This window comes from Dipteris shenzhenensis, chromosome 13 (assembly GCF_047967505.1).
Source record: "Dipteris shenzhenensis isolate YYH24624 ecotype China chromosome 13, Dip_SZ_1.0, whole genome shotgun sequence".
NCBI lineage: Eukaryota > Viridiplantae > Streptophyta > Polypodiopsida > Gleicheniales > Dipteridaceae > Dipteris > Dipteris shenzhenensis.
Genome location: NC_141608.1, coordinates 6,508,061 through 6,522,522, shown reverse-complemented (window position 1 = coordinate 6,522,522; position 14,462 = coordinate 6,508,061). Strand labels below are relative to the sequence as shown.

Genomic DNA, 14,462 nt, shown 5'->3' with positions numbered 1-14,462 from the left:
AAAGCGTAAAAGAGAGGAAAGAAGAGGTCATTTGAAGAGTTTTTTGGACACAAGCGAAGTGGGAGTCGGATAAGTGCCACCAACTCTACAATACTTGACTTTTGCTGCTGTAAAATAAACCCTTTTTTTGAAATTACAGCAAGTCATTTTCTCTCTTGTATTACTAAAAGGAAAGAATGGAAGGGGAAGGGAGATATAACAATGAACTCATTCCTTTTCCTCCATTACTGAAAGGAGAGAGAGAAAGAACACCTTCACCCCCTCCTGAAGAGGATGGATTAGGTGAGAGTTACACACATCTTGAGTATGATACTCCGGCAAGAGTTGCAGAGGGCAGTGGTAGGGCGGACAATGGCCATCCTTTTGATTCAGGAGCATATGTTCTCAGTAGCAGATATCAGACGGCGACACCACCTTCTCCCAAGGAGAGGTCCGAAGGAGTGGTCCCCTGCAGTAGGACGGAGCGGAGGGGTTTGCATCTCGGTCTCACAGACTTTGGCTCCAGAGGTCTACGATTAGGGCGACTTATCCAGGACGGGCAGTTTAAATGGGAGTTAGGACGGGAGAGTCTAGGATTGGGATCCTGAACGTGTATGCCCTAGCGTGCAGACAACACCGCCCAACCTTTTGGAGGAGGCTGTCAAAGTGTCCTCCGGATGTAGAATCCTGGATTGTTGGAGGGGACTTCAACAACCTGGAGTTTGGGGAAGACAAGCAAGGTGGCACCTCTTTCTCTGAGATGCCAGCAGCAAAGCGTGGCACCTAGGAGTAGTTCATTTTCATGATCAGCGGCGGCAAAGACTCGTTGGCAAGAGCCAGATTTCAGCAGGATACTTGGCAGCCTCCTCTTCTCTTTCAGACAAAGGAGACGCGATGGAATGCTTGAGAGACTAGACCGTTTCTACGTTGGGGACTGGGCACTACACAGAGGTGGCTCTACCAGGATTCTGGCAGGTACCACGATGTCAGACCACTCTCCAGTAGTACTTCACTTATATCAGTCCCACCAAGGCGAGGATGCATTGGGTAGCTCTGACCGTTGGTTCAGAACTTCCTTTGGGCAGGTTCGGATGGCACGCGGAATACTAGAGCCCGGGTCGCTTGGCAAACAGTGATCATGCCACTGGCACTAGGAGGCTTGAGTATCATTGATCCGGAGATGCAGAGCAGAGCCCTCTTGGGCAAGCTGGTTGTTCGCGGCCTCACCCCAGGTCAGAGCCTTGGAAGCTCCTCTTACAGTGAGGGCTTCTTAGGAACACCCCACGCACCGGAGGACAGTGGCAGCTGTCACACCGATGGATCTTCTCAGAGGTCCCCCTTATAGGAAAGGGTTCCCCCTTGATGAGGAGCCTTCACTGGGTCTGGCAGAGACTAGCAGGTGGTCTCATTCGTGCTCCGGCCAAATGCAGAGAGGAAATGAGTGTCAGGCCCTTATGTGTTGACACCTAGGACACTTAGTCCTAGGTCTAGGTACTTGTACCTTGTACTCCTTTTTTCATGTTTTTAGTTGATGTGACGGCTCATCATCTATTGACTCTTTTGCACCTCTATCATCTAGCGATCCTACAGTGGTATCAGAGCCACATTTGACTCATCTTCCTGCCTCCGGACTCCCTGCACCCCTTTCGTACAGTCCGTACGACTGTACGGACAATTGTACTCAAAGCCACGCCGTACCTGCACGTGTGAGCGTACATGTGTTCCGTACAACGTACCTGAGCAGCCGTACAGATTTGAAACTATATCGTCGTACATCTTCCATACAGGCATACGGAAGGTCTTGTAACAAGCTTCGTACCTGTCCCGTATTGCAGTCTGTACTGGGCTCCGTACATCGTACATCGTAGTACATGTTGCCGTACAACCGTACACTTTGCATCCGTACACTCGTACAATTGAACCGTACCTATTCTGAATAGAGCAGCTGTCCGTACAGCTCGTGTGGACTTTCTCAAAACTTGGGGCTTTTGAGGACTTTTGCTCTCCTTCACTTCCTTTTACTGTTTTAAGTCTTATCAAACTATTTCAACAGTTCGGAAAGCCTATTTCTTGAGGTTTATACTTTGGGACAGTTGCATTTTTGCAGTCACTTTGTGGACAGCAAGTCCTAATTTTGCAGTTACAAACCTTGAGGCTAATCTTTTTGGGATTTTGTCTGCAATTTCTCTTTTAATTGCAATAAATTGGGACAGATTGGAGAACATTGAGTCACATTTGCAGGACATTGAGTCAGATTTTCAGACATTGAGTCCTTTCTGCAAGACATTGAGTCAGATTCGCATACATTGCAATGGTCACGTTTGCAAAAATTTCGAAATTTTGGGTTTTTTTGCATTTGCCCTCTTTTTGGCCTATTTGCCCTCATTAAATTTGGGGCTTTTGCCAGATTTTCTGTTTTTGCAGTGAACATTGCCTGCCACAGTCACATTTGGGTCAGATCTGCATTTGCCCTTTTGATTTGGGTCGGAAATTTGCAGATATTTGCTGTCATTTTTGGACAGCTAGCTTTTTGCAGTGATAGCCTTGATGCTTTTGGGTTTTTAGGTCTCTTTCAGGGTATCACATTTGCTATGGCTGGGAACAATCAAGATCTATTTGGCGTTCTTCGTGAAGATGATAAGTTGGATGGCACCAACTATCCGATGTGGTCTTATCTCATGAAACATATTCTTGTTGCAAAGCATTTGTGGAATATTGTTTCTAGGGTTGATCTGAGGCCAGCCAATGCTACAGTGGTTGCCTCTACTGCTGGTCCCTCTGCAGGGGGTACTCCTCCTAATGCCTCATCTTCTAGCACTCCTGCTACTACTCTTCCAACTCAGGGATAGACAAGATGGGATGTAAGAGATGCAAATGCACATTCATGTATTGCTTTATCATGCAAGAGAATCATTATTCCACACATCCGGTCTTGCAGGATAGCAAAGGATGCTTGGCTTCTCTGTCAGATTCGCAATGAGGCACGTGTTGCATATTTGAGAAGGCAATTACAGGAAGTCAGCATGAATGAAGGTGACTCTATGGATGCATACCTGACAAAGGTCAAGGACCTCATGGAACAACTTGCCAACATTGATGAGGTGGTGCCAAATTCACAGCTTGTCAATACCACATTGAATGGACTGCCAGATACATATCAAGGGTTTGCTACAACCCTTCGATTTGTGGCCATGGGTAATCTAGACCACTATTCTTTTGATCAGCTAGTTACTTTGCTTTTGCAGGAAGAGCAAAGTAGAGCTAATAGATAAGCCATTATTCCTGATCATGCATTTGCTTCACAGTAGACAGGAAGAGGCAAGGCTTCCAAGCCTATGGGCAAGCCAAAATCTGCGCATAGCAGTTGCAATTCCTCCCATGCATCTAAAAATACAGTAGATAAGTCAAAGAAGAAAAGATGCAACTATTGTTGCAAGCTTGGACATGACATTTCAGAATGCAGGAAGTGCATTGCTTCGGAGAAAAAGAAAGCAGGATTGACAGTTAATGCCTCTCATGCTATTGAATCCCATGAGCCAAAAGATGCTTCATATGCACATGCTCTTCAGGATGATTGGGCATGGGCTGTCCATTGCTCATTTGATCCCTCCAAATCTGATGCATTCTTTACTGCTAATGATGCTCAGTCCTGGTACTTTGATAGTGGTGCTTCCAAGCATGTCACATCTTGCAGACAGTTGTTTCATTCTTTAGCTGATGCACCTCGAGGGGGGACTGTCATATGTGCTAATAATGCTTCCTATGTTGTAAAAGTAATTGGAACTGTGCAGCTCACATCCATTTCAAGCCATCCTGTCACTCTAACAAATGTTCTTTTTGTGCCTGGAATTGAAGTCAACTTGATTTCAATTTCAGCAATTGCCACTTCAGGTTTTAGAGTGATTTTTGATGGCTACAGATGCCTAGTTTATGATCTTCGTGATGACAATGCCATAGTTCTCATTGGCACTTTGCAAAAGGGGCTTTATCATCAGCTTAATCATCACTCAGCTGCACTTTCTATTGAAGCATTTGCTATTTCAGATTCACAGCTTGCTAAAACTCATCGGTTTATCCTTTGGGTAAGATGCATCGGTTTCCTTTTCAAAAGAATTGTCCAAAACTCTCACAAAGGAAATTGCAGCTAGTACACAGTGATGTCTGTGGCCCAATGAGGACAAATGCCATTGGGGGGTGCAAATATTTTATGACTCTCATTGATGATTTTAGAAGATATTGCCGGGTTTATCCTTTAAAAGCCAAATCTGAAGTTTTCTTATGCTTTCAGAGGTGGCTGAATATGGTTGAGAATGAATCAGGATGCAAGCTTGTCACCCTCAACATAGATAGGGGGGGAGAGTATATGTCTAAGGAGTTTGATGTATTTCTGTCTTCACGGGGCATTATTCACTCATGCACTACTCCTTACACTCCTCAGCAGAATCCTGTTTCTGAAAGGAAAAACAAGTCCACAATGGAGATGGCCAGATGCATGCTTAAGGCCAAGTCCTTTCCCAACAAATATTGGCTTGATGCAGTGATGTGTGCCAACTATGTGCTGAATAGATCACCTACACGGGCATTGAAGACTGTTACACCTTATGAAGCATGCAAAGGCGGAAGCCTTCACTTTCACACATGAGAGTTTTTGGGTCTCCTGCATATGTTCATGTACCATCTCAGCTGAGACATAAGCTTGATGATAAGGCAATCAAATGCATATTTATTGGTTACAGCCAGGAGAGCAGAGGGTATCGGTTATATCAACCAAATACTGGGAAGATTATTGTCAGTAGAGATGTAATCTTTGCTGAACATTCAGCTTCTCCTCTTGTGGACTGCAAAGCTAAGCCAGATGTTGACATGTTTGATGCCTTTGAATCTTGGTTACCTCTGCCATCCTCAGAAGAGGACTTTGACCAGCAACATGAGCCTCCTATAGGCCCTCCACCAAGCAATAATCAGCCACTACCCCATGCTGATTTGCAGGTTTCTCTTCCAGCACAAAATGATCCCACTATTCATGATGCAGTCATTGAAGAAAGAGCTGTCAATAGACAACAAAGGCAAGTTCCCATATGGCTTCTTGATACATTGAGGCAAACAAGATCAGCCTTTTGCTGCCCGGACAAGATCAGGGAATAGACAGATGCATGGTCACTTCCTTGAATTTGCACTCCTTGCTACAGCTTGCAATGAAGAGCCCTTGTGCCATAAAGATGCTTTTGACAGCAAAGAGTGGATGGATGCAATGAGAGCTGAGTTACAATCCATTGCCCTCCTCTGAGAGCCCCTCACATGTTTGAACCCGCAAAAATGACACATGGGAATTAGTAGATCTCCCTCCCGCGACAAGCATGCCATTGGTACCTGGTGGGTCTACAAATTAAAAAGGAAATCTGATGGCAGCATAGATCGATACAAAGCCCGTCTTGTTGCAAAAGGGTATGCCCAACAACAAGGCATTGACTTTGAGGAGACATTTGCTCCCACATCTAGGATTACTACCATTAGATGTGTCATTGCCATTGCAGCCCATCATCATTGGCAAGTGCACCAACTTGACATCAAGACTGCTTTTCTTCATGGGGATCTGTAGGAAGAAGTTTATGTCATACAACCTCCTGGCTTTGAGGTTGTTAATTCTGAAAATAAGGTATGCCGGCTTAGAAAAGCCCTTTATGGCTTGAAGCAGGCACCCAGGGCATGGTATGCCAAAATTCATGCACACTTACTATCCCTTGGTTTTCAGAATAGCCCCACAAAACCCACTCTTTATGTCTGCCGGAGTGGATCTGATTTTTTAGTGCTGATTTTATATGTGGATGATATGCTCATCACAGGCCTAGATACTCAGCAAATTGCAGCTTTCAATGCTGATTTGTAGCAGTTTTTTTGAAATGTCAGACATGGGACAGCTCCACTATTATTTGGCATTCAGTTTGCTCATGTTGAGGGGGGTATCATGATGTTGCTCATGTTGAGAGGGGTATATTGGACAGCTCCTTGATCGTTTTCAGCTTGAGGATTGCAAGCCAATCTCTACTCCAGTGGACCCTGGCTTCAAATTCTCAGCTCATGATGGGAGCCCACCATGTGATATCACTCTTTATCAGTAGGCTGTTGGATGCCTTATTTATTTATGTCACACCAAACCTGACTTGCAGTATGCAGTATCTCAGCTCAGCAGATTCATGCACATGCCCAATTCACAGCATTGGCAGGCAGTGAAGAGAGTCTTCAGATATCTCAGAGGCACTCAGGATTTAGCCCTCTTCTATGGTGATCAGGGTTTACTTACCATGCATGCTTACACGGATAGTGACTGGGCAGGATGTTTCGACACCAAAGTATCACATACTGGCAATTGTTTTTTGCTTGGCAATTCATGTATCTCTTGTCTCAGCAAGAAGCAACCAACAGTTGCCACATCTAGCTGTGAGGCTGAGTACAGCGCAGCTTTCACCGCTACAGTAGAGTGTGTTTGGCTTAGTGTGTTTGGCTTCGACAGTTACTTACAGATCTTGGTATTCGCCAGACATCCTCCACTATTGTCTACACTGACAGCCAGAGTGCTTTGGCCATTGCGCGTAACCCAGTGTTTCATGCGCGTACCAAGCATATTGAAGTTCACTATCATTATGTTTAGGAGCGGTTGTCAGCAAGAGACATAGAGTTGTCCTATCTTCCCATAGAGGACAACATAGTAGATATGTTTACAAAGGCACTTCCTCGTCCCAAGTTCGAAGTCTTCCGACAGGCTTTACACTTGGTTCCCTTTGTTACATGATCTGACATCCCTTGTACATTCATAGGTGGCTATATCCTTTTGGATGAACATGTGCCACCATGACCAGAAAATACCAGGTATTCTGAGATGTTTCCAGAATACTTCAGCCCATCCCATGGAGGGGGGTTTGTAGGCCATCTCCTGGTGGTTTAGTGATGCCCTATAGGCCATGGTATGTGCCTTGTAGGCATAAATATAGGCACTTGTAGTGTTAGTGCCTTTTAGGCCACATAGGACACTTAGTCCTATGTGACACCTAGGACACTTAGTCCTAGGTCTAGGTACTTGTATCTTGTACTCCTTTTTTCATGTTTTTAGTTGACGTGACGGCTCATCATCTATCGACTCTTTTGCACCTTGTTCTCTCTCTATCATCTAACGATCCTACATGAGTCCTGGTGGGAGGGACTTCGTGTTTGGAGGGACAACATTTGTTTGGGGCAGTTTTGTCGGACTAGTGTCCCTTGAGGATGATGATGCAGCGAGGTAGCATGCACCCCGACTTCTTTCGTGTAGGACCTGGAGGCCTACTTCATTCGCTCACTGAGAGAGACCTTGAGATGGATGGGAGTCTTGATGGGATTCACTAGCATATGATCAGAGTGGTGGGACGTTTGGGGAAGGAGTGGCACATTGACCCTCCCACTATCTCAGAGCACAGATGGCGCCTCTAGCCATGGGAGGGTAGACCCTTGAGGGAGGTCCAGTGGGATCCGGCGGGAGAGTGGTTCTGGCCCTCCACAGGCGGCCTTGCCGAGCAGATGGATGAGGTGCCCTTCTTTTCCTACACCACACGTATTGGCAGGAGGCTTCAGATGGACTCTTCGAGGTGGACCCCCTTGAGGGAGCGGCATTGGGTGACCTAGAGAGTGCCCCGGGATGCCCGTTCCAGGTTTTGGACGCCGTTGGAGCAGATGCGAGTGGAGAGGCCGTACCATTGTTGCGCTGCTGGTTTCCTAGAAACGATTCCGCACTGCCTTTGGAGCTGTCGTAGGAGCAACGAGGATCTGCATGGGAGGCCATGACTCGTATGCAAAGTCTTTAGAGGAACTACACCTGGAAGATGGTGGCTTGGTTAACTAAGGGAGGACACATTGATTGCAAAAAGATAGAGCACTATATTGCCTTTATAACTGCTGCAATCTCTTCCATATGCTCACCCCTGTCCCAAACCCCGGACACCATAGACTCTCTCAACCCTGAAAGTCTTCATTCCGGACAAGTTCAAAGCAAGCACATCATCCAGAAGAGGTCCTGCTGATGGCAATGGCAGATTTATCCACTCAGAGTATAAAATTTTTACATGGACATCTTTATCAAATTCAATGCTTTGCACAGACAGACCCAATTCCAAGATCGAGTACATGAATATACAGTTTCTTGTTTTTAGTATTTATATCCACTCATCAAACTCAACATCTATACAAAGACTCATCCAGAGATTTTCTTCTGAAAGGTCTTCCATTGCTGGTAACACAACATCCTGCCACTCTTCATCATTTACATACAACTGCAGGTGCCACACATCTTGTGCTTCAAAGTTGAGGATTTCTTCAAACTGAAAGTTCCAGCTGAAGCACACTGTATCATACTGTGATTCTACCTCTAAACAAAAATACATTTTTTGTTTTTTTCATTTCCTCCAGTAACTCCTCTACTGGTATCCCTCTATCTCCTTTCACAAAAACATCTACAAAATCAAATCGCATACTCAAGTTACTCTAATATGATATCTACACTCTAGTCTTAGAAAAATTCATATTCTGGTATCATGTCTATCTCATAAAACAGATCTCTCGACCACTGGCTCCTGGGAAACCCCAATCCTGCAGCTATCTCGTCAATTATCTATAGGATAAGAATCCACCGCTCCTCTGTAACTTCATTGTATATTACTTTCTATTGCACACGTCGGGAAACAATAATTGCCTCCACCTTGTGGTTCATCTCAAATACCAAAAACATTTTTCTACTTAGATCCCTGATCTGGAAGACTCTTTGGTCAGAAAATGACTGCAAGCACTAGTCCCTGCTGCTCCTGGCTTCTCAGTCATCAAATGATCAACTGCCTTGTATACTCAAAACCACCACCCTCTGAAGGCCTTTTCCGGTTTTTTTCCATACTCAGTACCTTCGGGGCTGCTGTTTTGTATGAAGTCTTTCAAGCATTAATAGAAGGTTCCTTTCTTTGCAAAGAAGAAAGAAGAAAAGATAACAGTCAGGGAAGCTCCCAAACTTCTAGAAAAATAGGTGCCCACAACGATCTCAAAATTAAAAATCATTAATTAGTTTGTGCAAGTGCGACGGGTGAGACTCAACTAACCTAAGTTTGTGAAATAAATGCGATGAAGGTTTGCGATTTGTGGAATGTCTAGAGACTTCCACAGCTGCCGCCCTGAGCCGCTATATAAGGGGGAGGGAGAGTTGAGGGAGGGTGGAGGAGGGAGGAGGAGGGTAGGTTAATTCGCCCGTGAGGAGAGTGATATAGAGTAATTAATGAATTTCAATTTCATGAGCGAGTAGAGGAGAGTGATTGCCGTAGAAAATAGAGGTGGCTCTCAGCAAAAAAAACAGTAGTAGTAGACCACAACATTCCTCCAAGATGACGGCCATTTTTGTGACGGTCTCATTGAGAACTCCTCCACAAATAACAATGGCCTAGAGGTGAGAGCTCAGGTAAAGCAAAAGACAACAATTTTAGCTGTGGTAGCAGCCCCTCCAAAAATGTCGACGGCAGAACATTAGAAGTGATATCTTTTTGTGGCAGTTCTCCTCCAGAATAGAGTGGTGGCCAGATCTGTCAATGACAGCAGCAACTAGTTTGGCAGCATTTCTCCAAGATGGCAGCTCTCGCATTATGGCAGTGGAGGCTGAAGATTTCTGTGCTCTGATACCATATTGGAAATCAGAGGCAATCTACGTGATGGAGACAAGTATCGAGCCAAGAGCTGAGGTTAATGATATAATTGCAAGTACAAGGGAGCCTCATTTTATAGGTAGAGGGGGCCTTATCTTCTCACACCATACATCACTGATGATGTCAATTGAGAGAATTTCAATCATATAATAGATGATGTGACACACAACAAACCACATATACCTACCAAACTTGTTCACATTGGCACACTAATAAGCCACAACCCCTCTCACCCTAATACACAAAGTTATAACCCTGTTTGCACTACAAGCTCCGAAAATACCCAACAGAATGCTCTAGAGGCTTCTCAAGAACAGAAAAACCAATCCTTTCTTTTGTTGGAGGGATTGCAGTAAATGAGTGGAGATCTAGGGTTTGGGGCTTCCTCTTCGTGCCCGCACTACCAAGGAGTCCATTCAACATTGCCTTTGGGGTTCTAGCGTTATCTAGAAGGGGATTGTGAGCCTTCAAAGTACATTTGCTCCCTCCCTTTCTACATCACTTGGGGTTCACTCGCTTGTCAAGGCCTCGGGTGTTCTATGAAATGCATAGCTCCTCTTTAGCTTTTTTGGTTTGATATAATTTGGTTGAGTTATGGTCCATAGATGCTGTTTCCTCCTCTTCTTACACACTTGCGCATGCCTCAATAGACACTCCTCAATGACACCTGCTAGGAGATCATAGAGTGAGCACTTCAGCTTGGCAGATCTGGAGATCTACATGCATAGATGGTTACCAGGTTCAACCCTTCTCACACCATGTCCAATGTAAGGGATCTTCCAAAAGGAAATTTTCCTTGAGAGGCTGTCCCTTCTCGGACGTCACTACAGGTTTGAGGTGGCACTTTCAGCCTCATTCCTGAATTTTTACCACAATGTTTTTTGAGTAGGGCTTGACCCTGGCCGGTTTTTTATCGTGCTACGCATGGTGTACTTTGGCCTTAAGAAATCTGCTCTTGGGACTTTTTTCATACTTGATAAAAGTCCCTTTCATGATTTAAAAAAAAACCCAAAAAATTTACTTTCCTTTCAAAGAAATGAATCTGAAAACCACAGCTGCCTGCAAAGTGTGTCCATTCCTTGGGACTAAAATTACAAATCACGAATTGATGTCCTTCATAAAACACAAAAACTACCTGGATGTGCAGAAAGGCGCAAATCAGAATGTATCAAATATCTGAAAGAAGAAATACCTTTACTCGAAAATGTTCATATATAGGATGTGACGTTGGTGCTTTTACTGCATACATTCCTTTTGGATCAACAGTAGTAACTGAGTCATCATGGGTATTATACAAATGCAAGAAGTCTTCTCCTTTGATTTGCTCTGGAAGCACTTTTGCATAAGCAGACTCAAATCTGTAGAATGTAAGACAGAAAAAGTACCAACTTTTTCAGGATGCAGAAAAAAGTATAGTGTACCATTTGACATTCCTGCACTGCAACGAAGATTAGAAAATAATATTTTAAAGCTAACAACTAATGGAGACTACTCTGGCAGCTTCTTCCAAAAAGTTTTGACTTGTCCGACACTGAGATCCACAGGATTAACGATCTTTAAATGGCTCTACACCTTGTTTGCAAGCAAGGCTTCCCTTCATTTATTCTCCCTTAGAGGAAGCAACACAATAGCCTTCAGCACTTTAAATGTGCCTGATTGCACGATATTTACAAGGCTCAAATGTAAATTCAACCAAGATAACAGTTCGCAAGGTTGCACGATGGTGAAGTCATCTACCTATAGGGCTGCAGATTACAGAGGTAAGTGAGTCCTGCTTCTGTGCTTGGTCGAAAAGAATAGGACTCATCCCAGTCATCAAAGGCCCCTGAACTTTCACAGTCTTGATGTCCTGAAGGTGATGGGTTTTGAGATGTGCATATCAATGCTGTCGATTTGATTATCTTGTGGCCCATGAATGTTCCCACTCGTACAGAACCATAGTCTGCCCCTCCAACACTGCATGCATAGCCCGATGCAATGACAATAGTCATGTATAGTGCTTAGAATTATGAATTCCACCTTCTCATGCCTTATCTTTGAATGAACTTTATTAACAGATTAAAAAATATATTTGCTAGTAAAATCGTTGGAAAAAGCCATACTAAGGTATGATGTACATATTGTCTCGCACAATCATAAAGACTAAAAGTCTGCATTAAACCTAGCGTCAGAGAAGCAGGATTGTCAACTTATAGTACAGGAGTGGCATGAACTAAGCACCCAAAAGAAAAACAGCCAGCATCATGAATCATATACAGTTTAAAGGTCCTTGCCTTGCCAAGAAGAATCCAAATGTGCTATGTGTTACAAGCACATGAGGGGCCTTACAATCCCCCCCTCCTTTTTCATATATTAGGCCACTAGGCTCCAATCACCTTAGCCAGAAGGGACAAGGGCCAATATGTCAACAGTCACTGATCTTTGAAGTTCAACAAATCATCACTGAAATGTACAACATGGGAAGACCTTTTACCTCACAAGATATTTCACAACTAAGATATTTCTACCACACCATCCATGTGCTTTAATATTGGTAGCTCGATTCTATGAATTTGTGTAATTATGGTTCAAATGTCTATGCTATGTAGCTTGTGAATTATAACACAACGGGCATTTCCCGCTCCCCAACATTCTTGCAGCCCTTCTGCCTCCCTTTCCTGCATTCCTTCCTATCTGCCTTACTCTGCCAGCATTAGATGGATACTCCATAAACTCAGCCCACACTTGCTTCTCTATTCTGTCAGTCTACATCTCCTGCTTTAAGTCTTCTGCCACGATCGTGCTTGTCCCTCCATTTAATCCCAATACTTCTGCTTCTGTTTACACTTCCACTCACTCTCACCTAACCTCGGCTCCACCGACCTGACTCATAACACCCGATGTCCTCTATGGTGCTCTTTTCTTCTCCATCTTCCTCTTCTTTGTTTGGTAAAATAGCGGATGAGGCTCACATACTTTTCCAATAAATGCCTACGACACCTTAACATGTAGGGACCTGCATAAACCCTTCAAGCAGCCACCCGAACAAACTGGCTCATACATAAGAAAGTACTTGAGATCAGAACCAAGCCTTGAAAATGGCATATAACATCAGATCATCCCTACATTCAAAGTCTACTATTGTTTTGGTAAACTTCCAGAAAACACTTGATACCGTAAGTAGGAAGAAGCTCGGGGCACAAATAACAACCAAGATACTAAGGATTGAGCTAGTAAGTTCCATATATTCCATCCCTCTGATGATCCATGCTCTCTTGTAGCCTCTCCTCCTACAGCAGATCCTCTAATGCAACCGCTGCTCCTGCAGCAGCAACTCCTTCTGCAGCAGCCTCTTCCACAGCTGCAGCAGCCTCTCTTGCAGCAGATCCTCTATAGAAGTCTCTTCTGCAGCAGCTCATTCCACATATGTTTCTTCTGTAGCAGCCCTTTCTGCAACAGCTCTTTCTGCAGCAGCTCCTTTTATAGCAGCTCTTCTGCAGTAGCCCCTCTTGCAGCAGTTCCTCTACAGTCTTTCCTGCAATAGTTCTTGCGGCTCCTTCTCTACTTCCAACAGCAACCCCTCCTGCAGCAGCCACTCCTGCAAGCTTCTTCTCTTCACACACCTACAGCAGCACTCCCATCCACGGACTTCTGCTTCCGTGCAACTTCCTTATGCTATGCTACTCTTTCCCAACAACTACACTCAAATTTCGAGGCAAATTTTAGATTTTTTACTACGTATCTTTTGAAGTTGCATTAGGGAACTAGAAGTACACACTTATGCTAAATAAGAATCTACTTTTCAAAGAATTGGCTCTTTCACATGTAAGTCTATCTCTCATGTCCTTGTCATCGCGTGCAATGCATGAATAAGAGAAGGAGAAGACCAGCTTAGCCAAAGACCAAGCTTGAAGACAAGTTGTTCGAGTTCAACAAATACAAAGGCAAAGAGTAGCCTGAACATGTATATGAGACCTTGACTACTTTGATGGAGATAAATATGAAGAAAAAGACAAGATCCAATTTGTAGCCTTACATCTACAAGATCATGCTTCTCTATGGTGGGCTGCTATAGCTAGCATGGGACTCACTCCTTGCCAAGGATTTCAAAGGAGACATGATGGTGCAAAAACGACAAGATGAAAAAGTTTGTATGTCACTCGCTTTTGGGATACTCTACTTGAAGTTCAAGCTTTCAGTATGGGGGAGCAACAAAGAAACTTTTATGCATCTTGTGCATACAACATGGGAATGCATGACATTTATGCTCTCTTGCATCCCTTTGAGCCGATTCCTATAGCTTGTGGTGAGCAAAGATTGCAAGATTGGAATTATTTCTAGCGAAGCGATAGGAGGAGCATGATTACCTTTGCACAAACTTACGGCTGCAAGTTATATAGAGTTCTTCTTCCCATTGATTGTGAAACCTTAACCAAACCTTAAATTCATCTCCCACGATCAAAACACAGCTCCCTCATGAATTCACACTCAACAAAATGAGGTTAGAAATGGACGAGAACCAAATCACGGCAAGGGAAGTCAATTTGCAGCATCAAGGAACAAATCCACACGAAGAAGAAATCCGTTTGGAAGATGGAAACTCTGAGCAACGAGCACAAACACCAATAGTGGAACTGAGGAACAATTAGATGTAGAAAGAAAGTTTATTAAAGTCTGCTAAAGACCGATGGGTCTATGAGACTGAAGAAAAACCTGATATAGTGAGCAAAAGGTTGGAGCTACTAAGCGAGCATCCTAACCCATGCTAGAAAACTGCATGTAGACATAATTAGTGAT

The 14,462-nt window shown here is 44.0% G+C and overlaps 1 protein-coding gene across 2 annotated transcripts in view; it reads right to left on the bottom strand.

Moving 5' to 3' along the window:
* The window catches only part of LOC147894960 (L-arabinokinase-like), a 221,421-nt gene that overhangs the window by 63,241 nt on the left and 143,718 nt on the right, over positions 1–14,462 (bottom strand). For both annotated transcript variants that reach the window (XM_087383374.1, XM_087383375.1), the window contains 2 exons: positions 11,424–11,642; positions 10,879–11,044 (listed from right to left, as the gene is read on the bottom strand). In XM_087383374.1, coding sequence (XP_087239500.1) covers positions 10,879–11,044; positions 11,424–11,642 — 385 coding nt within the window. The remainder of the gene's footprint in view (positions 1–10,878; positions 11,045–11,423; positions 11,643–14,462) is intronic.